The following is a 25,060-nucleotide window of genomic DNA, read 5'->3' on the forward strand; positions in this document are numbered from 1 at the left end:
GACACCAGCTTTACAGAAACCTGTCATGAGAAGGGGAGGAAATGCTGGATGAAATCATGTGCACTCCAGATCAGCCAAATGTAATGAGCCTGTGATGCCTCCTAGTGCTCCAGGAAGACAACTTAGGTGAAGTGATGCTTTATCAAGTGGTCCAAGGATCAAATAATTTCAAAGAAGTAAGGTTTTTAATCCTCCTCTCCTGTTTAACTCTGTGTATGTGCTCACTCTCCCTGCCCTAATTCAGCATTTCAGGTGCTTTTACCATTTGTGGGCGAGGCTGACTGTGAGACTAAAGGCAAAGCCTGGCTGTAACAAACCTGTCAGGTGTTTTATTTGTTTTGTTCATCCTCCCATGTGATGCCCTACAGCTCAGCCTGGTGCTCCTTTCTTCAGCTGCCTCAGAACCTGTTGAATTCCTGTTTCATTGCTGTCTGACCTTGGGCACAGGGTGCAGTTGAGGCACAGTGAACACTGGGAATATGCAAATGAGGTAGCATTCGACCTCATCCTCTGGACTAATCAAGTGTTAGATATTTGACTGCCAATTAGTGAAGAAGGAAAAATTTAGTATTGGTGCACGCGAAATAATGGAGACATTTATCCATGAATAGAATTTATCTAAAATTGTTTCAAGTTTGCTGCTTGTAATGGTTTGTTTGCTTATGGAACTTGTTTTCTAGAGCTGGACCCCTTCCTTTCCCAGCCTCTGAGCTGTGTTCAGCATCTTGCAGAGTCAGAGCATATAAGCTCTTTGTGGAAAACAGCTTTTCTCATCAGTAATTAGTCCTCTATCCTTGTTTCCCATGAATCTCTGTAACTTCAGTCAGTCATCCAGTGGAGAGATTTGTTGCTTATCACCAGAGCAGCAAGCTCCTTCTCAGGGTTATTGTGATCTGTTATCTAGCATATTTTATATGACAGTCCTTAAAAAACGTTAATAATGTTGGATTGGCTGTACTGTTGGAACAATCTCAAATGCATATGCTGATGCTGATCTCTTCTGCTTCTATCATGACCAGTCATTTCCATGTGTGAATACTTAAGTTATGCTAATCCATGCCTTGTTAATATATTTAGTATCAGTTAACATAAGCAAGGTTGTTGAATGCTGCAATTTAAATGCCAGGCACAGCTGTTTTGCCTGTGACAGGAAGGCATGAAAAATAATTGTAATAAATATTTGTAATCAAGAAACAACAGGGAAATTGCTTTTGAATAGCTGTATAACAACCAGAACACAAGTCCCAGTGTTTTAGATTTACATTGCATCAGTTCTTTAACCAGCATGGATTTAGGGGCAGAAAGGGTTGTGTATTTATGTATTTAGTCTGGTAGAGCTGAGGAGATCCTGGCACAATGGGGATATTTTCTCTTTTTGCATCTATTTTTCCCATCTCTTCCCATGTCTTTGGCAGTAATTCCTACTTATTACAGGACACTGTTTTGTTTAGATTGCCAGACCCATATTAGAAGGCTGAGAAAGGTTCAGTACACCCTGGTAGGAGGTTTAGTGTAAGAGGTTAGGTGACTTGAGGAAAGTCACACCAGGAACAAATAATCACTTTATTGCATATTTTTTACACCTGTATCTTAGAGCAGTGAAGCCAATGACTCTGCTAAGATCAGAAGCAGAGAACTTTGATTCCCATTTTTTTTTCTGCTGTTGCTCAGTGAATTTGGAGGGATTTTTATGCTTCTGTGTGAAAGGGCAGGGTGATATTAGATTTTCTTATATAGATGCATTAAAGAGAGAAAATAATACATATTTTAGGTTCCATGGGGTGGGTGGTTATGCCCCCTCACCCTCCCCAGAGGGGTTTCTGTAAATTGGGGAGGGTAAAGGTCCAGGCAGAGCAGCAGTGGAGGGTGCTCCTCCACCCTGGGACCCTGAGGAGCCCCCTGCCCAGCTGGAATCCAACCTGCATCCTTTAGGTTCCTGAGGGCTGCTTTATTCCAGTGCTTTTCCCACTAGATTAATGAAATCTTGCTGACAAACTTCATAACTCATGAAAGGGGATTGCAGAAGATTTGTTTCATGTAAGTTTGCTATCAATTTTTTCGGTGGTGTTGCTTTGGCAAGAAGTAAATCTAAACCAAAGAGTAAGTCTGCTGCAGAAGCCAAATGGAGGGGATCTGAAAAAAAAACACAACACAAGGCCTGACTGGAATTTACTGATCTGTGCCTGATGAGATATCATTCATGAGCTTCATGCAAAAATTGCTGATCTGTAGCTGTCTAGCTAGTAAATGTGTGCTCCATGGTAAGCAGAAGTTGTAGGTTTGGGGTTTTTTTGTGGAAGTGTAGCTTTCCTTCCACTGAGAGGCGACCTCAGTGACACCCTGTTCCTCTGTAGAGATGCAAAAATTGTCACCCTGTGTGGATTAGCAGCTGGGTTTTACTGAGGAGTGATCTGTGGGAATGTTAATCACTCTCCTATTGTCCAATGGTCCATTTACATGAGTAAAACATCGGTTCTCCTGCAAGAAATCCAGACAGGTCAGACAGCAGCTGGTAATTCTGTATTTGCTGCAGCAAATACCTGGTTTGCCCAGAGTAATGCCCCCTCTCTGTGTACCCTGTCTGTGCTTTGAAATGAGTCTCCTGTAACAAATAACAGAATTTAGGTACTATTTGCACCAATCTATTATGGCTCAACTTCCTGGACTCTTGGAAGATTCATTCTGGATGCCAATACAGGAGCAGGAAACAGCAAAAACAACGATGCAATTTTCTGCGTGTGGGAGAAGCACTCAGTGGGCAAGAGATTAATTTTGCATTGGAAATATCAGTGAAATATCAGTGAAATATCAGGGAATATCAGTGAAACAGAAACTTCTCCTTTTGTCCAAATGTATCTGTCTGGGGACTGTGCACGAGGTGTGGGAATGGTGCAGCAGGACGGTGTGCTGCTCCTTCCTGCAGCTGAGGGGTTGGCCCTGGGGGCACAGCAGGGATGCTGCTTCCCTGCCAGCACTCCTGTGCCTGAGCAGAACTGTGCTCTGTCAGCATGGCCTGTTCAGCTCCCAGGATCATATCCTAGGAAGGTTTGGGTTGGAAGGGACCTTCAAGACTGTGTTGTTCCTACCCCCTGCTGTGGGTCAGGACGCCTTTAACTAGACCAGGTTGCTCCAAGCCCCATCCAGTCCAGCCTGGAACTCCCACTTTAAAGGTGATGTGTTTCAAAAAGTGTTGATACTCAGTCCTGAAAGATGCTCTCGAATGAGTAAATTAAAAATAGTGTAGGTGTTCTGACCTGAATGTGTGCATTTGAGTTTGCTTTAGCTGGGGTTATTGCACACACCAATGTGCTGCCAGCAGTGGAAGTAGTGCCACAGTGTGTCTTGGAGCTGTCTCCACCCTACCATTGGTACATCTTGAAATGGAATATTTTTAATTAGTTATTAAGTCCAGAGAATATCTGGATTGGTGTATTGAAAAGAGTTTGAACACATCTGTCACCGGTGATGTGATCTGGGGGCACTTCAGCATCAAGATGAATGTTATTATATAATTGTAACAGTTATAATTCAGTCCACAGCTAGCACGAGAGAAATAGCATATATCCCTTTTATTGGAAGCATTTTTCATCTGCTGTGACCTTAATGTGAATTCTCTCACATAAATGAAGTTAAGCTGGAGTTACAGATGGAAATACTCACTGCTGAGAGACTCATATTACAGAAATCTGGCAGTTATTCCTCCAAAGAGGTGATTCTCTGTAAAATGCAGAAACCTCCAGATTTGTCAAGATTTTTGAGTGTCTTAGCAATATATTTTTCACATCATGTCTTTGTAGTTCTACATGGTTCTGCCATGTAGGAATGCAACTAGCTTAAGAAACAGATTTTTTTCAAACCTTTTTCCCCAAAAAGACTGCTGTTTTCTTTTGTTCAAAGGAAGGTAGGATTTGGCTCCCATTATGATTTCAGGATTTCATCAGTCCTGAAAACATTTATTGGAAATGTCAGTGATTTTAAGAACTTGGGAGCTATTTAAAATTATTTATTTTTTTTTTCCCCTGTAAACCCACTGTAGAATAAACATGATTTTGTCTTGTGGGTCTCATGGTAAGGAGGTTTCAGTTTGTAGATCACACTATTATGCTACTTTCTCAGTCATTCCCAATCCTACTTAATTTACATTAATTTTATGTGTATGCTGGACTAATGAGCTTTCTACTGTAATTTAGCCTCTATTTTAATTTGGCAAATGACTTCAGTACACTGACTGCTGGCAGTAATTGTTGCATGTGTCACAGGCCTTGAGGTTTCCATTGGGACGATGGAATTCCTCGTGATTGTTTGCACAATCTTCCTTCCCCTGCCCTTCCTAAGCTTGCTTTTGTCTGGGATTGCTGTAGCTACAGCAAGGTATTGGATACAATCTGGTTTTGCTTGGGTATTCAGGGCAGGCACCACATGTGAACTTCAAAGCCTGTTTATGTCCACTCTGCAGCAAAGTCTACTCCAAATGTAGTTTGAGACACAATAATGACGAGGTGTAATATTCCCAGGGGATATGTTAGACTGATGCTGATGTACTGAGGTGCACCATTGTATAAAAACCAAGCTCTGAATTTATTGCACACAGGTTTACAGGCAGAGCACCAGGAGACACACATTTGCAGGGTGGAAAATTCAGAGGGACATAAACTTGGTTGGAAGTTTGGGATGTATGGGTACTTACCTTATTTTAATGAAGCCTACCAAGCTAATCTCCACATTAATGCATTGTTTTATCCAGCTTCAGACAGCAAAGATTTTACTGGAATAATCCTATCTTTTTTTTTTTTCCTTTTTTGTTTTCTTTCCCCCAACCCCCAGCAGGAAAGATGACAGCCTAGAACATGAACACAAAATTATGAATCTTCTTTAAGAAAATTGTGCTTAACTTGGAATTGAGAAATGAGAAAACGAATGTTGTACATCATTGCTTCTAAAGCATGATGCTACTGATGATTAGAAAACTAAAAATTCTGACTTTTCTAGAGTACCTTCTAGCAGGACCTGGCCAGGGGAGTGTCTATGCCTGGCCTGCATTCCTAGCACCTTCAGAATTGCTCAGGTGACCAGGAAGGTCAATGGCATCATAGCTTATACCAGTAACAGCATGGCCAGGCAGGACCAGGACAGTCACCATCCTCCTGTGCTGGGCACTGGTGAGGCCACCCCTCAAATCCTGGGTTCAGTTTTGGGCCCCCCCAGTCAAAAAAGACATTTAGGGGCTGGAGCATGTCCAGAGAAGGACAATGGAGCTGGGGAAGGGTTCAAAGCACAAACTGGATGAGGAGAAGCTGAGGGAGCTCAGGAGGCTCTGCCTGGAGAAAAGAAGGTTCAGGACAGTGACCTTCCCACTCTCTACAACTGCCTGACAGGAGGGTGGTGGAGCTTGGTTTCTTCTCACAGGTAATAGAGACAGGACAATAGGAAATTGCCTCAAGTTGAACAAGGGGAGGTTTAGATTGGATATTAGGGAGAATGTCTTCACTGAAAAAGGCTGCCCAAAGAAGTGGTAGAGTCACTGTCCCTGGAAGTGTTAAAAAGATGTGCAGATGTGTACCTGGGGACATGGTATAGCAGTGGACTTGGCAGTGCTGGGTAGTGGTTGGACTTGATGGTCTTAAAGGGCTTTTCCAACCTAAAATATTCTATGATTAAATGTACAAACAGAATACCTCCTTATTTAACATGTTTTTTTCCTGATGTGATCTAAGTTGACACTAGCTGAACTTACCTAGGGGTGCCTAATGGCTGCTTCTGTTCTCTTTTACAAGGCCCTGTAGTGAGAAATGAAATGGGAAATAAAAATTGCTGGTTAACTATCCACATTAGTTACCCAGCAGTTTGTGCAGCTGCTCAGTGACCTGAATTGTACATGGTTAGTTTGGCACCTTTCTTCGGAGTGCACTAAAGCAAAAGAGAGATCTGAGATCATCCAAATGTCTTCTCTACCCTCTTCTCCTCCCTAATTTGAACACACTGACTGTAGAATTGCTTGGAGTTAATTTGTCAGTCATCCATGGAAATACCAAATAATTAAAATTTTTTTCTTTCTCTCACAACAACGCCTCTGACCAATATCAAAAGACAGAAATGAAGTTGTTAACCTGGACTGACATTTATTGTTCACACTCTTCATACAGTTTTGATGTATTCTCTTTAATGCTTCTTGGAACAAACCACCACTCAACTCCTGTCTGTCACTCAGCTTGCTTAGTTTGTGAGTTCCAGGAGTGCCAAGCTGATGCTGGAGGTGGGAGTAAGGGAGTAAGTCCATGCCACTCAGCAGCTGGGAGAGATATCCTTGACCTCGTGCACACAACCAGGTGTGTTCCCCAGGAAATTTCTGCTTGGTCACAGTATGCATCACTCTGAGCCTGTGGATTTAGTTTAACTTCCTCTGTCGTGTTCAGTGAGGCTGTGATGTGATAGAAGTGCTCATGTATGAAGGTGAAAAGTTGGTTTCCTGAGCTTTGGGTTTGTGCATGTACCTGGTACTTGGCATTGGCTGTTTGATGTTCCCCGTGGTGTTTTCAGCTGCCAAGTCCCTATTTTGTGAATAGTGCCATGGCTGCAGCCAGTGCTGTCACAGGGACTAGGAATATATCTGGTGGCCAGGTTATCATCTTCCCCTCACACAAGCAAATCACGATCAGGCTTTGTGGCACGCAGTGTGGTGCAGCATCTGCTCTGCTCTTCATGCAAAGGGAAAAAAGGCTTTTGGGATCTTGTGTTACCACTGTCTGTCAAAATTCCTTTAAAAACCCATTCACTCATTCTGTGTGTGAGATGCTCGACACGTTACATGACATCCATATATTACTTTTCAAATTACATTACCCTTCTCTGTCATGGTTGCCACAGTCCAGTGCTGGTGTCCTACTTCTTAGCCTTGTCTGTGGCTGATGATTCTGGCTAATATTCCCTGGGGTTTTCTACTTCAAACCATCTAGAAGTTCCTCATGTATGGATCTGATAATTTTGAAAGACCAGGTTTCACTTGTCACAATGTTCAAACAAATTTCATGGGGTAATAGATGGCTTTTCATTACTGAAAAGTGAGATTTTTTTTCCTCTTCAGCCATCACTGTATTGGTATCCTGAGAACAAGAGGTTGCAGTTCTTGATTCCTCTGCATGCAGCCTCCTCCCAGGCACTCTTGGCCACGCCAGACCCATTCTTACTCTGAGTGTACTGGCTCCACATCCTGGTTTCAGGACTGATCCCTGTCCTTCCCCTCACAGATGGATGCTGTTATGAAATTCTTCCAGGTTTCCTTTTTCCCTATCACTAAATTGCGCCTTTTACTGTCCACTTGGGCACTGGAACAGGCTTTCCAGAGAAGTGATCACAGCACCAAGCCTGACAGAGTTCAAGAAGCATTTGGTTGACACTCTCTGGCACATGGTGTGACCCTTGAAGATGGTCCTGTGCAGGGCTGAGGGTTGGACTCCATGACCCTTGAGGGTCCCTTCCAACTCAGCGTATTCTGTGATTCTGTGAACTTCCTCACCAAAACCTTGTGTTTTGGAGGGCAGCACAACCATTTCCTCTTTCCTGCTCCCTGGCCTCTGTTTAGCTCTGGCCCTTCTCCAGAGCAGTTCACATCACTGTTGCTCACCACCTTACTTTTTATTTTATCACACCAATGCTGGCAGCCCTGATCATCTCCTGTCTCTCTAGCCTTCTACCTGGCTGTTTCTTGTTGTCACCTTTATGGGGTTCATCGTGGTGTCCTGTTGCCCACCTTTACTCCCTCCCACTGGCAGTGGTGTGCCAGGACAGCTGTGCTCACTGGTCCTGCAGTGACCTCTCCTGCCATCAGGCATCTCTCCTTGCTACCCTTCAGGCCAGCCCTTGTGTCTCCCCTATTCTTTCAAGTTTTATCTGGAAACAATCTCCCCCTATTTACAGAACAAATGCTCCAGCTGAAGATATAAATCAGTATCTTTCTTGTGTTTTGTTGAAATCGTTACTAGAAATGTAAAGTATTCCCTTCCTGAGCTCTCAGCTATCTGTTTTTGAGTGTGACATCCTCAGGGCAAACGTTAGGTCTGCTCACCAGCAGACAATAATGTAGTTTTATGTTCTGCTTTCACTATGCTGCCTCCCATAGATTGACCAGTCCCTTGTTCTTTTCTCATTTAATTAAGCACACAGATGTTTATGTCCATGCATACCCATGTGTGGCTGCAGTGGGGACTGTTGGTATTTGCAAGAAGAAAGGCAAGAGCTGAGCAAGGACATCTGATCCTGGATTCAGGAGGACACTTGACTGCTTTCTCTGAGCAATAGGATACAAAATTCCAGCTTTGTTCTCCACTGCCTTCCTTGGGATATTAAAGAGGAGGAGTAGCCCTTATTGCTCAGACATCAGCACTTGGCTTTTTGTTCCCCGTTTGGTGGCATGAAGTGTTTACTTTGTTCTTTTTTTGCATAGCTGTGTTTGCTATAGACTGGAAGGCAAGTGGCTTTCCAATGCTTTAATATTGTCACTGTCTTATTTACATGAAGATCTAGATGATCCCAAAGCTCAAAGTCTCATCTACTCCATCTGATTTCTCAGCATTGTTATTCATTAGCTTTCATTTAATGAAAAATATATATCCATCAAAAGGAAAAGGAGGACCTCTAGCCTTTGAGGTCTGACAAAGCTAGCTAGCGTGGGAATTTGCTTTGGGCCTGCAAAGGTACAGTAATGAATATTTCCATAGTTTTTGTTCTGCTGTGTTGTCCTTACAGAGAGCAAAAGATGCCTCTGAAAACATATTTATTATAATGGCTCACAAGAGGAGAAAAAGAGGATGAAACTCTGCTCTTGTGTGTTGTTGCTTTTATGGAAGAAATACTTCCAAAAAATAGGTGCTGAAAAAACAATACATATGTGGTGAATCCTGACTTTGTGAAAACCCAGAGTAGGGACACCTTTTAAGTCCTTGCATTGATAAAAAGGTAAAAGATGGCCCACAAAGATTCCCAAACACTTTTTACAGGTGTAGACCAGCAAAAGACTGCCTCATCCTGGTGTCCCTGTGATCAAGCTCTTTTCCAGGGGCAGAGCAGATTGTCCCACTCTGTTTCTATTTATCCCTGTAGGTCTTTGCAGTGGCCCTTCATGTTTGGTCAGCAGGTGGACTTGGCTGTTAGGCTTCCTGCTTTGAACTGGGCCAATTTCAGTAAGTCAGTGATACATATTTGCAGTAAACAAACACCCCTTAAATGTACTGGTTAGTGTAGCTGAAATCTGAGCAGCCTAATCAAAGAGTTATTTTTAGTAATAGCAGAGGAATAAAGGAAAACCATGACTATTACTGCGAGAGGAATGATATGCTCACCTCTCTCGTGCTTCGTGGATCCTGCCAGGTCAGTGCTGGGGGTGCTGCACTCTGGAGCCTTGCCAGCAGCCCAAGTGGTAGTGATGTTCCTCCTCCTCCCTTCAGTGTCCAGCTGGAGCTGGATTTTTGTGAGTTTCCTGCTGTGGTTTTGCACCTTGGTCTTCCTTAGCTGGTCTGTGACTTTGTGAAGTGCCCAAGCACCCAGATGACCTGAAGGATGAGTCCTTCGGCACTGGGGAATGCCTGGAGTGCTCTGGGACGTTGAGGTGGATGTGCTATCTGTAAGTCCTCATTCAAGCAAGCAATGACTCCAGAAATCAGTCTGGTCGTGGCTCAGGAAGGCTCCTGCCAGGTCTTCTACAGAGCCTTGGGCTTAGGGTCAGGCAAAGCACTCAGCAGAGGGTGTTCTGGCACAGGCAGCCGAGGACAGCAGCTGGTTAAAAATTTGCTAAGCAACCGAAACTCTCATTTGATTCACTTAGAAAAGGATTATTTTCCTTCTTTTTTTTGATTTTTTTTTTTTGGTCAGATAGCCAAGTTTCACTATCTCATGAACTGCTTCATAAACCAGGGAGCTGGAAGAGAGGACAAGAGCCTGTGGGCAGCTCTGCTGGTGAACAGGCAACTTCTGTGAGGGGGTTTTGTGTTGGAGCCTGTGTAATAAATGCAAAATGCATTTCTCCTGCTCCCTGTAGCTGCCATCCCTCTTGGAGGAATCCATGCCCAGAGTATCACAGGAGCAAGTGCACTGTGTCTGTGCTGCTTGTCACCACGGGTGGAAGAGGTTTTGTGCCAGAGCACTGGGCAGAAATTGGGCCAGTGCCAGTTGGTCCCCATTGCAGATGTTTGACCAGTCTGTATTTGTGTGAACAGAGCTGAGAGCAGCAGTCCTTGCATTTCTGTGTCAGTGCTCAAGTGGCATCATCCCAGCTCCCAGTCTGCTACTTGTGTGCTCTCTCTTGCTTGCTGGAAGGATTCTGTTTACGTCCAGCCTATAGAGAAACTGCTCTACAGAGTACCTGCTCAGGTGAGCAGAAAGTCACCTCCAGCTCTACCTTAAAGTGAAACACTCTTTGGGTAAATGTGAAATGCTTCCCTGAAACAAGTGTTAGTTACTGGAATATGAAAAAGGAAAGTCCTTTAGTTTAGGCTGTAGAAACTCTGGCCAAGGTCTCTTTCCTGAAATACTCAGAAGGGAAGAGGAGTCAGTCACTTCAAGCTCTATTTAGGCTTTCTAAAACAGAACCTTCCTGGAAGCACTCAAAAGTGACAGATACAGAGTGAATGACAAGGGCTTGCTATAGACAGGCAGTTTTCAAGTTTTATTTGTGTTCCTGTTATGTGAGTGCTGATTGCTGTACTTCGAGAGACAAAGAAAAAATACACCAGAATGAGGTTCACCAATGTCTAAAGTTTTAAAGTCTGGGTATATCTGAGGCATTCCCTTGCTGGTCCTGCAGGTGGATGTTTCCCCCTGTGCCTTGCAGGATAGGACAGCTGATAACCCAGGGGTCTCCCTAGGGAACAGTGCTTAGGGAGGTGGTGTTTTCCAGACAATGGTCCAGATTTCTGCACGATCAAAAAAAAACAACCTCCCCCTTTACTTTCCTGTTTATGCCCACAAAAATGCCAGAAATATGTATTCCTGGGTGGATACAATGCAGATGTGGTCTGGCTCTGATTCTCACCAGTAGCTGTGTTTAGTTGGAAGGAGACCTGATGTTGTCTCAGGGTGCCAAGCCATACCAATGCCTCTGACCTTGCTCCTGGGAGATTTCCATTCCACACTGATATCAGCTAGCTGGTGATATGAGTGTCTAATTGAAGATGCTATATTTGCATTTATTAAAAATAATGAATTTCTTTTTCTGACCAAGCCTTCTGGCTACATCCAGAATCACTGTCAGGGTCTTACTGCTTTGCTCTGATGTTTCAAAGTCTCACAGATGCTTATTAAAAGCAATAGTACAGAGTTATGAGGCAGAAAGAAATCAGGAAGAGGATCAGTGAATACTATTAGGTCATGGTTCTAGTAGTCAGGAGACAGAGTTTGTCTGGTATACAGCAGTGACAAAAGGATGGAACAGGATTTAATGGTTGGCAGACAATAATGATGGATTAATGGTGACCAGTGGGGACACATCTGCCCTGTTAACCCAGCTCAGGAGAGGGTGTGTACAGGCTTCTGCTGGGTTTGTCTCTTCTTCCAAGTAACAAGTGATAGGACAAGATGAATTAGCCTCAAGGGGAGGTTTAGTCTGAATATTAGGAAAAATTCCTTCACCAAAATGGTGGTCAAGCACTGGCACAGGCTGCCCAGGGTAGTGAGACAGTCCCCATTCCTGGAGATACTTAAAAGATGGAGATGGGACACATGGTTGAGTGGCAACCTTGGCAGTCCTTGATTTCTGCTAGTGACAGTTTGCTTAGATTGAAGATTCCATTTTTGACAACTTGGAGATGTGTGCCGTGGCCTCTGGTCGCTCTCCAGCCTTTGATGTCTGCACAAGTGCCGAGAGCAGTGATTTTCCACATGCCCACTGTAGCCTATCTAACATTTTAATGCGTAAATGCAAATAAAATATTAATAAAATTAATATAAATATTTAAATTAAGAAAGAGCTTAAGAACCTTGTACAGCTTTTCAGTGCCTGGTGGAGATCAGTGTAGTCTGAGGGATTCCCACCTGGATCTGGGTGGTTGGAGAAGCCTTTTACCCCAGGGGCAGTGGGCCCAGAGCTGTGACCAGCGAAGAGAGGGGAAGAATGAGGGTAGGGAGAAGGCAGGGAATGTTGCACAATGACAAAGGCCCCCGTGTGCCCCAAGTCTCAGGCAGTTTGGACCTACCTGCAAGCTGATGTGTTTCAGTTCAAGATTTCGGTATCTAAACAGTACCTTTACCCCGGCATGCCTAACAAAAAGTTCAATGAATGTCTCTTGAGAGTTGTAAAACAAGAAAAAATAAATTATTTTGTTTAGTGGCTTTTGGAACCAGGACCTAATGGGAAGCTCTTTGCTGGTATGCACTGGGGGTTAAAGGACACCTGTGCATGCAAAGACAGCGTTGCTGCAGCACATGAGGAGCGGGTAAGGCAGGGTTGTACCTCCAGGGACACCAATGCTGGGCAGCTCCTGATCCTCAGGAAGCTGGGATCTGTGTTTGAGGGGATCTTTACTGCAAAATCAGAGGAAAGCTGGGGAAACTTGTTGAGACAATACGGTATGGTCTCCAGCATAGGAATTAATTGCTTCTGAAAAATACAGTATTTGCACACATGCTGCCTGAATCTCAGTCACCACGTGCAAGTAGAAAATTATTTCGGGTTCTGAAGCCTGTCTCAGTATGTTTAACTCCTTCTGTACCTGAGCATTTGCTATTTCTCCTTCTGAGGAAACATAACTGGATGTGTAGTTGATTTTCTGAAACATGGCAGAACTGAAAAAAATGCTGGGAACTGTTCTACTTTCCCCTAGCCACTGGATGTTTGCAGAGTTTTGTTTCAACAGTTTATTATTTTAATCTCCTTAAAAAGTGTGTGCACATATATATTTGGCAGAAAAATAAGTTATTAACTGCCTTGCATGTACTTCTGGCATGTGAGAAAGGATGTGAAGGAAAAGGATTGCCGTGAAATTTTCTGTTTTCCCCCATTGCACTTAGTCATTTTCCTCTGACTTTTCTGCTTGAGAAGACTGTTGGAAATTGCTGCTTCCCACCTTTCTGTCAGACTCTTAATTAGCAGGAGCACGCAGCCCGCACAGCTGGGGCTTTGATGCCTCGCTCGATCTCGCTTCCCACTCAGATTTCCGTTCTCTCAGAGTTGGTACCCAGCCCACAGCCCTGGCTTCCCCTCCCAGCCCCTCAGCATGTCTACAGGACTCCAGTTTAGTATTCACTGGAAGAGCTGCACTGATGCTCTCTCGCTAGACCTACAGGCTGCTGGTTGGAGCCATAAGGGAACAGGAGGAAGAATTAGCCTGTGTGTTTATGTGGCTGTGCTCCAGTAAATATTTTGATGCATCTGCTGCCAGCTCTGGTCTGAGGGAATCTACCTAGCATTTAAATTTTGATGGGGAGCTGTTTTGAATAATAACAGTGCAGCCGGCTGTGAGTCAGTGCATGTGTGTTGACTTAAAAAAAACCCTCAAAGCTTAACGCTTGCTGAACGCTGGAGCTGCAGTGCTTTGCTTTTTCCCTCCTCCTTCCTTCTTTTCTTTCTTCTCTTGACTTCCTCTGGTTTTGTTTTTTTTTTTGTTCTTGGGGGCATCTCACGTAGATTTCATTCACTGTCAGTGGAGGGGTGGGGTAAGAATAATTTAAAAAAAAAAAAAAGAAAGAAAAAAATCCCAGCCAAAATAAATCCTCCTCAAAAACTCACGAGTGGCTTTTGCAATGGGTGCCGTAATGGGTACGTTCTCTTCTCTACAAACAAAACAAAGAAGACCATCAAAAGGTAAGACCTCCTATTATGCTTTTCCTGTCCCTTTCGTATATTTGCTGTGGGGGAAATTTGTGTTAGGAAGGGAGGAGAAAATGAACATGTGCCACTCGCAAGGAACCTGCCAGTGTTTTTCTGAGGTGTAATTTGCCGGGGAGAGTGGGATGCAAGGTGGTGGAAAAAACGTGTGGGCATGAGAAAATTGCTGTGGAGGGGCTTGGGGGTTGAAAAGCATCTGAAATACTGTAATCCTTCATGCAGGCATGCATGAGGAGGAGAAACTCAGTGGCTCCATATGCAGAGCACTTGCAGAAGAGACCTGTTTATTTCCAAATCCCATGCTTTATAAACCCTTTGAAGAGGGAATAAAATGTAGATACACAGCAAATTCTTCCCAATGCCTTGGGGTTTCTGTCTCAGGAAGTATTGTTAGAGTCAGTGTTGCATATTCAGTAATCCAACACCAAGTGTGCAGTACTAATGATGTGTGTTTTATAAAGATTAGCAAGAGGGGGAAAAAATTAGGATGTTTTTGTAAAGGAGAGGAGCAGAAGCTCATAATAAATAAGAAAGTAACCAGCAATCCTAGGGATTTAAATCCTTAAATCCATAAATATTATCTGTAAATACTGATTTTTCAGGAGGTCTGGTTTTTGTAGTATTTGCTTGAGCTCTGCTCAGTTTTCTTCAGGGTTAATTCAAAAATTCGAGGGTGTTGCTGAGCAGAAAGTTGAAAGCACTGTCAGGGGCATATCCATACTGTACAGAATGAGTATTGTTTTGAAAACAAAAGGAAAGACTCTGTAACTTCAGCAAGTCTTTCTGCTATTTGTAAATATTCCCTGCCAGAATTTCTGCATTTAGCAGTCTCTCAGTATTCCTAGGGCAGGTCTCCATTTCCACTGGATCTGTAGCTCAGTTAAATATACTCTTAAACTGTAAGTTGGTATGTGTTTTCTTGCAATTAAAATTAAAAACTCTCTTAGGAAATATCAAACACCAAGTAATCACTCAAAAGAGAAATGGGCACAAGCTGTGCAGGGGATTTAATTGTGGTAAGTTCGTGAGCAAGTGTAAAATTCTACGTTCCTGGTAACAGTGGGGCAATGTTTTACATCAGGGTATGTGCACATGGTTTACAGTTCACCTTCCTGTGTCACTGTGATGCACCCATGAATGTGCAGTTGGCTGGGACATGGATGGTATATCTTCTAATGCAGGGATAGCTGTATTAGTGCCTAAACACTGAGTTACACCTGGAGCTGGGAGGCTCGTGTGTAGGCACTGAAGTACAAAGACTGGGCAGGATGCACTGGGCATGGTGGCTGCTCTGTCACTGAGGGGAGTCTTGTCCACCTGAAAGAAACCTGAGAGCTGAAGCTGATTTCCACTAAACGTGGATAATTGGTAGTTCAACATAACTTTTCTCTGTGACTTTGTTGTCTTGTGATTGGCTCAACTATCTAGTGGATACAAGCCACTGCTTTTTGTTGGAGGGAACAAGCAGTAAAAATCCAGCATCTGGTCACACATTTTTACCTTTACAATGGAATTCAATCTTGCTGATGCCTGCTGGCAGTGGTTATTCAGCTATATTTATCAATGCTTGTGTTTCCAGAGTTATCTCCTCTTGGCTCTGATGTGTTATCCCCATGGTGTTGCTGGTTAGTGGAGCACCCAGTTGGAAAAAGCAATTTGGAGGAAATTCCTTTGATTTTCTTGGCTATTTTCGAAGGCAGCACAGAATTTTACACCTTTTTTTAGGTTTATCTGTCAGGAAAGAACATTACAGAACAATGCTGCTGGTTTTGGCTGTCTTCAGCCAGTTGCAGATGTTTCTCTAGACTGATGTGCAAATGATCCCTCAGATCTCTAAACAGGAGTGGCAGAGGCAGCTTTGCTGGTGTGTTCTACACTGACTGTTAGCACTTCACCTTGCTGGCAACAAAACACTAAAGTGTTCTGGGCTTGAATACAATCTGAAATTGTTATTTGTCTGTGAGCTAAATGGTTGGTAGAAGTCAATCACAGCTGTGTGGTGGAGTCCACAGTATTGTCCACGTGTTCTCTCGGCATCTCTTGTAGCCCTCAGCCATCCTGGTGGCCTCTACTGGACCATGTTCTAGCATATGCATGCCTGTCTTGTTCTGGTGAGCCCCAAACTGGCCCCAGCACTCTGGATGTGTTTGCCCACGTGCTGAGCAGAGGGGAAGGGTCACTTGTCCCACTGCTGGCTGCACGGCTGCTGGGGCTTCTCTGCCAGAGGGCAGCTTGTGGGTGATGCCTGGGTGTTACTGCTCTGTTGGGTATTGCTATGCCTGTCTTTGATTGAGTAATTTTTTTTTATTTTATTAATAAATTATCACATATTATTATTTATTATATTTATCTATGTGTTTATTTGACTATTTCAGGACTTTATGTAGCAGTTAAATACTGCTGGTAAAACAAGGGCTTGGAGAAATAGTTGTTAACAGTTGTATCTACACCTCTGTAACTGCTCTCTTGTCCTGGTACATATGCTCTCCTCTGAGTAGCCTGAAGATAATTTCTACAGCCTTTTCTAGCTAAGTAGCTCACACCTCCACCTGAAGCTGTGTATCTCTCGTGTAATAAAGTAAAAGCAGAAAACAGGTATTGTTTCAAGAACAGGTAAATAAACAGGTCATATCTAAAGTGAGGAGTTTCCAGACATCAGTTAATACCAGGAGGCACATGGTGGGTCAGGGCAGAGAGGGCTCAAGTGGCCTGTGCTGAACTCTTCCAGCTTCAGCACACAACAACTGCTTCTCTGCCTGTGCTGTTCTCCCTCATGTCCTGCTTGTGGGTGTGTTGAGTGCTGACATTGGGATTGGAGGCTGGTTTGATTATTCCAGCTGTGAGCAGCAATGCTGGACAGGTCATAGTGTAGCCCTGTTCAAGAGTACAAGATTTAATTCCTCGTTCTAATGAAAATGGAAAGCCTGAATCAATAAAGTCAGGAGTGACACAGAAATTGCCTTCAAGTGGAGAGCAGTGCTCCATCAAGGGTGAACCCTTGTCTCTGAGAGAGGACAGTGTTGTGGGTCTGTAGAGGAGGAGACCATTTGCTTGGCTTGAATGTGGAAACTTAATCCAATATAATTGCATTTTGTCCTGGAGGGTTGGGACTTGCACACCCTGTCCTGACAGATAAAGATTTCTGCTTCTTAGAGTTGCAATCCTATCAGTAAAGCTTCAGAAGCTTTTCCTGTTTGCTGTGGTGTCCCTGGATGGTCTGTGAGATTTGTGCTGTTTGCTTTGGGAGTGGCATGGGGTAGTTCCACCAACTATTTGTACATTTAATCAGAAATCATTTCCTGTGATCTCCTTGACTGGTGATGTTTTAAACTTCATTCATTGTTGGGATTCTTGTCTGCCGTTTCCAGCATTCTTAGTTGGCCCACTAAAAGATAACACCTCTTTCCACCCTCTTCACTTTGCTTATATCTCAGGCCAGCATTCCTGGGATGCTGGTGGAGCCTGGCTGAGGTCCTGGGGACAAGCTGACAGTGAGCCAGCAGCAAAGGCGGCTGATGTGGGGAGCAGAGGTGATGGAGCCAGACTCTTCTCTGTGGTGCCCAGGGACAGGTGAAGGGGCAACAGGCACAGACTGAAATACAAGAAATTCCACTTTAATATAAGAAAAAGAAATTACTGTGAAGGTGCCTGAACACTGGAATAGACTGCCCAGAGGGACTGTGGGGTCTTCAGGCTTGGACATACTCAAAACCCAACTGGACACAGTCATGAGCAACTTGCTGTAGTTAAACCTGCCTTAAGGAGGGAACTGGAGGTCCCTTCCAGCCTTATCCACCCTCCAGCTCTGGGATTATTGTCACTTTAAAATACCTAAAGATACAAGGATTTGGGTTATTAGGAACAGGCAGAGACATTCAGAGCTCAATATGAAGCAAATGCCAACAAAGCTGAGGAGTGCTTGGTCCCCTCTTTAGTATGTTAATAGTTAGTGCTTAGACATATGATTGAGATGGACTTGAGAATTTCAAGCTACTGGAATATCCTCCTGCAAACATAAGCAATAAAGCAATAAATGAGGAGAAAAAAAAAAAAACCAACACAGAAAAAACCACAGAACTAAAGACAGAAGACCAGCACAGCAGATAATACACAGAGAAATGCACCTCTGATTTCAACTAGATGCAGAAATAGAGATTTTTTTTGTGTCTTTACAGTCTGCATCCAGTCATGACCAAATTTGTAGCTAGAATCAGCCATTTCTATATTCGTCATGGAAACATTCATTTAACAGATTGCTAAAGCAGAGGGAATTTCTTGTTTTGACTGCTCTCTGTACCTCTGGGTTCTTTCATTTGTTCTTTTGTTTGTTCTTTCTGTTCTCTTCATCCACACAGCCCCCCCCCTCAACCCCCCCAGTGAAAGTGAAATATAACTTGCCTGTTTCTCAATACCTGCATCTTGTTGGGCTTAGAGCTACAGGCTGCAGCTCTGACCCTGAGATCAGCAACATTTTGCTAAAAATGTCAGTTTGTGCCATTTTTGTAGTGAGCAATTTCTAGGCTTTGTTTTCAAATGGCTTATTGTCCAAAATTATCAGATTTTGTGCCTGACCAGCTGTATTTTCAGCTATTTTACTTGCTAGGAAACCAACTCTGCTTGACTTGGTAGTCTTTGTAAGAACATCAGATTACACTGAGATCTTGTGGTTGCTGGGTCGTGGCTGTGCCCTTTCACTTCCCTGTGCTAGAACAACCTGCTTCTCTGCTCAAAAGATGAAAAAGTGGTTCATCAGTGTTCTGTGGAATGAACCCTTTTCAGCCTTAGCCATGGAATGGAGATGATAGATTTGGGCAGGGAAGCTGCCCTGTGATTTACTTTCCTGTGTCCTCCCAACAAGAGCTCACCTGAGTGTGGGGTTAGAGGTGAGCAGGACTTATGGACTCATGCCTGCTTCCATTCCCCACTCCCCAGTCTTTCAACCAGAATTTCTTCAGCTCCCATGTAGTTACCAGATCTAAATTTCTTCCTTTGCTTTCAACTGACTCCTGGCACTGAGGCAGAGGGATCTCAAATAGTTGTTTTTCAAGAGTGGATGGCCACGACAAAATTAAAATAAGCTATGAGTGTCCCTGATTGCTTCCCAGAGGCACATAGCTCCTGGCTGATAAGCTGGAGTCAGACCTGGTTTGGAATGAAGTAAAATGGACAGAGGAAACACTGCATGGTGTTCTGTGTTGCATTAACATCTGTGTATGCTGATTTCCTGCCTGTAGGCAGGGGCACTGTGTGCCTCTGCTGCATGCAGCCTGTCCACACAGAGCATTGAAAACCCACCACAAAGAAAAGAGGTGATTACAGACTTCAGCTCTGCGTGCCAGTGGGCTGCAGTGCTTTGGAGTTTCGTTTTGTTCCATGATAATTTGAAAGGGTAAACCAGAAAATACTTTTCAGCTTTAAAATTCCAGCCTAGGTAGCCTTCTAGCCTTCCTCATCACCAGCTCTTCCAGTGTGCATTACTTCATATTTGATGGGTGGAATGGGCACTAGGAAGCACTAGAATTTTTTGCAGCTGAAAATATTTAACACTCGTAGATGTGAAAAGCTTGGAACTCAACACTGTGCAGAAGTTCTGAGCAATTCCTAGCTTTACAACTCTTAATGTCATCAAATACGTAAGCAGGAGCCAGTAAGGGTTGTACAATTTTTTAAGGGAAAAAATTCGGTAAAAAAGCAGACCAGGGTAAACCATAGCTACTCATTCTGATTGTAGTAAAACATGAGTGGAAAATAAAAACATGATATTTTATTTCTTCACTTACAAACCTACAGTAAAAAAGTTTATCTTGTTATTTAGTTATGATCTGTTAAAATGCCTGAAGATTTACACATTTTTCAAATAGTAAGTGGTTTTCTTTTTTAGGTGAAATGTTTCATTAATTAAGATCATTATTAATTATGATTATTCACCAAAACTTTCCAAAGCCTTTATTGGCTTGTGATTTCATCGTATCTTTGGATGTGAATGCACAAGGGTGACTGCTGAAGTACTTCATGGCAGTGGGGGATGGACCTGGGTGATTATGACAAGTGTTGTGTTTCTTATTCAAAGTCACTACCCACAAAAGGCCATGGCACAGAGATGCAGAAATTTTGGGTATCTGTTCAGGGTCTCTTCATCCTGCCACTTCTCACACCATGGCTATTTGTAAAGTAAGAACCTTCTGCATTTCTCTGAGAGGCATTTTCCAGCAGATGCTGAGTGCTTTGGGCACCCCATGAAGAAGAGGACCCCATGGGATTGGGTACCAACTGGGGAAGGCAGGAGCAGTATAGTAGCAGCATCTTTAACCCAGAAGATATTTATGGTTCCAAGGAAGGTATTTAATTTTTGCCCTTTCATTTATTCTGAGGTGCCAGAGGGAAGGGTAATAACTGTCATTATAAGATGCATTGTACTTAACAAACCAAAAATTATTACAAAGTGTAAACTGCATCCATGTTTTCAAAATAAGCAAGTCAAAACTGGAGGTAGTTGTGCCCAGATATCTCCAGTCTGTGTTTGTGGCTGTCACTGCAGGGTGATGTTCTGGTCTGGACTGAAAAGACTACAGACAGTGGTCAATTCGTTTCTACCTCGTTTTTGCTGGTGCTGCTTGGGGTAGGGGGGCCTGAGCAGTTTGAACAATGCACAGTAGAAAAGATCTGGAGTTGCCAGGCAGGGCTGTGGGAGGCAGGGAAGGACTGTGTGCCCACAGGCAGCTGGGTGGCCAGGGGGGCCGAACTGGAACCTGTAGGATGGCTGAGGGAGGTTGTGGGTTTTTTTTAAGGATATTTTAAGGAAGACATGAACAGGGTAACAGAGCCATCCTTGCCTGGCAGATCTCTGCTACATCTGTTTGGTTTTCCTCAATCCAAACATTACTTTCTTGACATATTCAACAAGCACAGCTCTTCGCACACACACCGCTGTTTGCTTTTCTCTTGCTCCACAAAAACTCTTCTCCCCCAGGCTCATTCTGTGGGTTGGTTGGGAAGTGCCCAGAATTTCTGTAGATGGCCACAGGTCATTTTATCTTGTGTCTGAGGACAGCTGTCAGTATGCATTTGTGCTGCTGGAGGCAGGTTTCTGGGAAACCTGGGAGACCCTGGCATCCTTCTACTGAGGAGTTCTCAGTGGAACAGGAGAGTGTCACCTTGGAGGGGGGAGCTGAATTAAAGCCTGCCAGAGATCAGTGCTGAACATCAGGGGCATTTATTACTCTGACAAAATAAATATTTCTGCCTGTCAAATTTATATGCAAGAAAACACGGATGAAACAAGCTATGTTCACAAGATTTACCTAGTTAGAGCATGGTTTCAGGAGCACAGCTCAAATGTTTTGACAACAGTTCTAACTTTGCTGTCTGCAGCCAGGTAGATTTTCCCAGGCTGCTGTTGCTCAGTTGTGAGAAATGCTACACATCAGTCCCATAGATTTTTTGATTATCAGCTGAAACCTCAGGCAAGGCCCCTGATTTAGCACATCAAACTGAATGATCTGAGGTTTGTTCTCTGTGGGGTTCACGCAGTCCTGGGAAAGATAATGTTGTTGGCTCTCCAGCTGCAAAATGTTGGGAGCCACCAAACATCTGTGGGGAATGACAATTTCCCTTTGGGAAACTGTTCCACCCCATGCAGGTGAGCCCTATAGAATAACAGAATCAGCTGATTTGGAAAGGATCTTTGAGATCAAGGCCAGCCCTTGATCCAGTACCGCAGTGATTCCCAGGCCATGGCACTGATGCCACATCCAGTCTCATCTTAAAAACCTCCAGGGATGGAGAATCCACCAGTTCCCCTAGGCAGCCCATTCCAATGGCTGATTACCTTTTCTGTAAAAGATTTCTTCCTAATATGTAACCTAAACCTCCCTTGGCAGAGCTTAAGACCAAGCCCTCTTGCCTTACTGAGAGCTGCCTGGGAGAAGAGACCAACCCCCAGCTGGCTACAACCTCCTTTCAGGTAGCTGTAGATGTTGGTGGGGCTCAGCACCCTTTTACATTCCCAATCCACATAGTTCAAGGGACTTGGGTGTTGCCATCTGAACACAGAACACATGAAAATTAAAAATGGGAAGCAGGAAACTTTTGTATCTGTGCAGAGAGGTTTGCTGTCTGCTAATCCTAATAAGCCAGTGTAATTGAATTGCACACTGGTTTACATGCTTCGCTGGGAGAGTCAGACATGACCTCACACTGTGATAGTGACACCCCAGGAACTGAAGGCATGTCCTTGTGTGGATCTGAATCCCTGTAACGTGGCGTTTGTTTTAACAAACATTTTAACACGTGAGCTGACAGAAGGTCTGGTTTGCAGTCTTGTGCTGACAACTAGACACAGAGCTGCATTAGGGCACGAGGAAAATTCTGCCAAGGTGGTCATTTGTATGCAGTTCTGCAAAGGAAATGTGGTCCCACAAGGTCCTGTTCTGTTTGTGTAGGCAACAGTCGGACCTGTATGCAGATCAGGTTTTGTGCTGAGACAGAAAGTCAACCAGAGACTGATCTTTCAGGAAAGCGCCTTTCATTTCCAGGGCTTTAAGACATCAAAAGGGGCTATTTACATTAGCAATTTGGCATCCTCTACTTGGCAGGAGCTGAGGACATTACAGCTGAGCTACTGCCCTATCAGTTCTAATCACCTCTCTGATCAAGCACTGGGCTGCACGTGGCTCACCGCAGCCCTCCAGGAAAATACGCTGTCAAAAAAGGGGAATATTCCAATCAGGCATTTTCTGGGTAATGCCCTCAGCTACAGCACTTTACATGACTACATCTGCATTCTTTTTTAGCTGATGCTGCCTTTTCTCTTTCCTCTGGCCTTACTATTGATGGAGGTGAAGCACTCACAGTTCACAGGTTCACATGGCGCAGAAGATGAACGCGCTGTGTGCGCTTTCCTCAGGCAGTGGTGGCTGAGCTGCTCAGCAGTGCCTGGGAGAGAGAACACAGCAATGTGCCACTCTGAATGTCACCACAGCCCTGCTCGTGGCCAGGTGAATGCTGTGTAGGGTAAACGTGGTACAGTAAAGGCTCTCTCATGGTGTGTACTCCTGGGCTGGGAAAACTGCATAGCCAGTAGTTGTTGATCTAAAAGTTTGGTTCAAATCATGAAATTTTCTTTACTCCCACAGAGTCTGTGAGACGTTTTGGAAACTGTGAAAACGCTTTGACTTGGAATGAATTTTGTCATGGCTCTTTGCACTGTTTGTTCTTAATAAAACTGTGTCCAGTTGTTGCCCTGAAATTCTTGATAGTGGGGAATTAGGTGGTGAAAGTTCTTCACCTCCATCTGGATCGAAACCAGACCGACAGTTGTTCGAAGCTGCTGGGGTGTGCAAGTAAATGCAAGAGACGTGTATATTGGTAATATTCCCCAGCTGCAAGAATGTTTCAAATCCTACTGAATCCTTCAAAAAACAGAAGTGAGGGGGCACACCTTGGGTCCTCTCCTTGTTTCTCTGAAGGGGGGCTTCCCTGTAAAAGCCCACACAAATCATGCTTGTTTACTCAGTGTGTATGTTTCTGTCCTGTTAGCCACGAATGTAGAGCAATCTGTTTAAAGAGCTTCATTTCTCAGTAAATTAAACTCCTGAGGCGGGATGAGGTGGGGACAGTGCTGTGGGAGGTCTGATTTTACCTGTGCTTTCCCTATGACCTGGTGCAAGTGCCAGGTGTGCATGTCCACAGCACCTGCTGCTCTGTATTTGCCAGCCTGTGGGTCGGGGATGTGATCCTGCCAAGCCACAGAGCGTCAGTGCCCTTGGGCATCCTCGTCAGCTTGCTGTCCTTGTTTAGAGATGTAGAGTTTTGCCTAAGTTAATTGCTTGTCACTTGCCTGCTTGTTGTGATTTAGTTTTATTGTGTTTTGTGAGCATTATGAGATAGCTCCCAACCGTGTGGAATTTAGGAGAGTGGGAGGGCAGAGCTAAGGCATCGTTACTCATGCTCTGGCTTTGCAGTGTCAGACAGCACAGAGACCACGCTGCAGGGGGGTTTGGAGATCAGGAATGGTTCATGTGGACAGTGTTCACAGGGCTCCAGTAAGAACATTTGTGATCATCAACCAAAGGGAATGTTTGAGTGTGTCCCTTGCCTGGTGAAGGATCGGGCAGGGAAAGCTGGGAACCCGCAGAGCCAGGCTGGGCTGTGTGTGCATGCAAATCAGCATCGCCTTCCTGAGGGGTCTGTGTGGTGTTTACCATAAGATGTCATACAGAGTGAACAGCACTCAGGAGTAACTGCTTAAATCTTTGTTTTTTAAATTCAGTGTGTGCATCCGAAATTGTCCTTACTCTGATGCAGGGTGAGGTATCCTTAGCCAGGTTGAAGTTGCCTCTAACTATGTAACATTTGCTAAGGGTAAATGAATGTATATTTTCTATTTCCTCCTGTTTCCCTGATTTTGAATCTGATCTTTCAGTAAATAACATTTTGGATTTTAACTCATTCTCTGCTGTGAAAGGTTGTGTGAAGGAACCTGCAGAGGGGAGAGAGCAGCTCACAGAGATAAAGGTGCTAATATTTGTGTTGGACAGCACAATATGACAGCAGAATATGACTTAAATTCTAACAAACTTAACATTAGGGTGGTTTCTAGGCCTGATTCCCAGAGAACAATTCATTTGTTAACTGAACATTTCTTGGGCTAGTAAGAGAGCCTCAAACTGATTTATGTTCCATGGTTCACATAAAGGTGGGGATGCTGCCAAAATTATCTCTTTCCCACTTCTGTTTTCGTTGTAGACATTACAGAAAATGAAGCCAAATGTTTTTCCCTGCTGTTTGGTTCTTCATTTCATGTGTCTGTGTTTCTGGGACATGCACTTCTGGAGTGTGCAGCCCAGTGCACGTGCCTGGGGTCTCTGCAGGCTTGTGAAGCTTTGAAGCAGAGAACCTAAAGCATAAGCACGATATTTGCAGAATTCAAGAGAATTTAGAGAAACTGGAGTAGAGATTTTAAATTCCTATAAAGAAGTTCGGTCTCAAAACCAGAGCTGAATTCTCACCTGCCTTCTGCCTCTGTCTTAGAGGTGTTTATTGGACTGCAATAGGAAAGGGGATATTTACAGAATGAAACTGCTCACAAATGTAAGGCAAATCACTTGTATTACTGGTTTCTGTTGATGTTCCCTGTAATGCCGTTTGTTGTTGACATGACATGAATTAGAAGGGATTTACTGGTGAACATTCTTGAATGCTAAACCTGCTGACACATGGCAATGCAGGGTGAACACTGTACATAAA

At 43.9% G+C, this 25,060-nt stretch overlaps 1 protein-coding gene across 4 annotated transcripts in view; it reads left to right on the top strand.

Annotated features, from left to right (window-relative positions):
* KCNIP1 (potassium voltage-gated channel interacting protein 1) overlaps positions 1–25,060 on the top strand; it is a 338,293-nt gene that overhangs the window by 99,757 nt on the left and 213,476 nt on the right. Inside the window, exon 1 of one of the 4 annotated variants that reach the window (XM_050312573.1) lies at positions 13,600–13,789. The exons of 2 other annotated variants lie outside the window; for them this stretch is intronic. In XM_050312573.1, the coding sequence (XP_050168530.1) occupies positions 13,729–13,789 (61 nt within the window). In that variant the 5' untranslated portion in view covers positions 13,600–13,728. Of the gene's footprint in view, positions 1–13,599; positions 13,790–25,060 lie in introns of those variants that run through there. One more of the 4 variants, XM_050312574.1, reaches the window with a different exon arrangement.

This window comes from Myiozetetes cayanensis, unplaced genomic scaffold, assembly GCF_022539395.1.
Source record: "Myiozetetes cayanensis isolate MyiCay16 unplaced genomic scaffold, myiCay2020 scf17, whole genome shotgun sequence".
Lineage (NCBI taxonomy): Eukaryota > Metazoa > Chordata > Aves > Passeriformes > Tyrannidae > Myiozetetes > Myiozetetes cayanensis.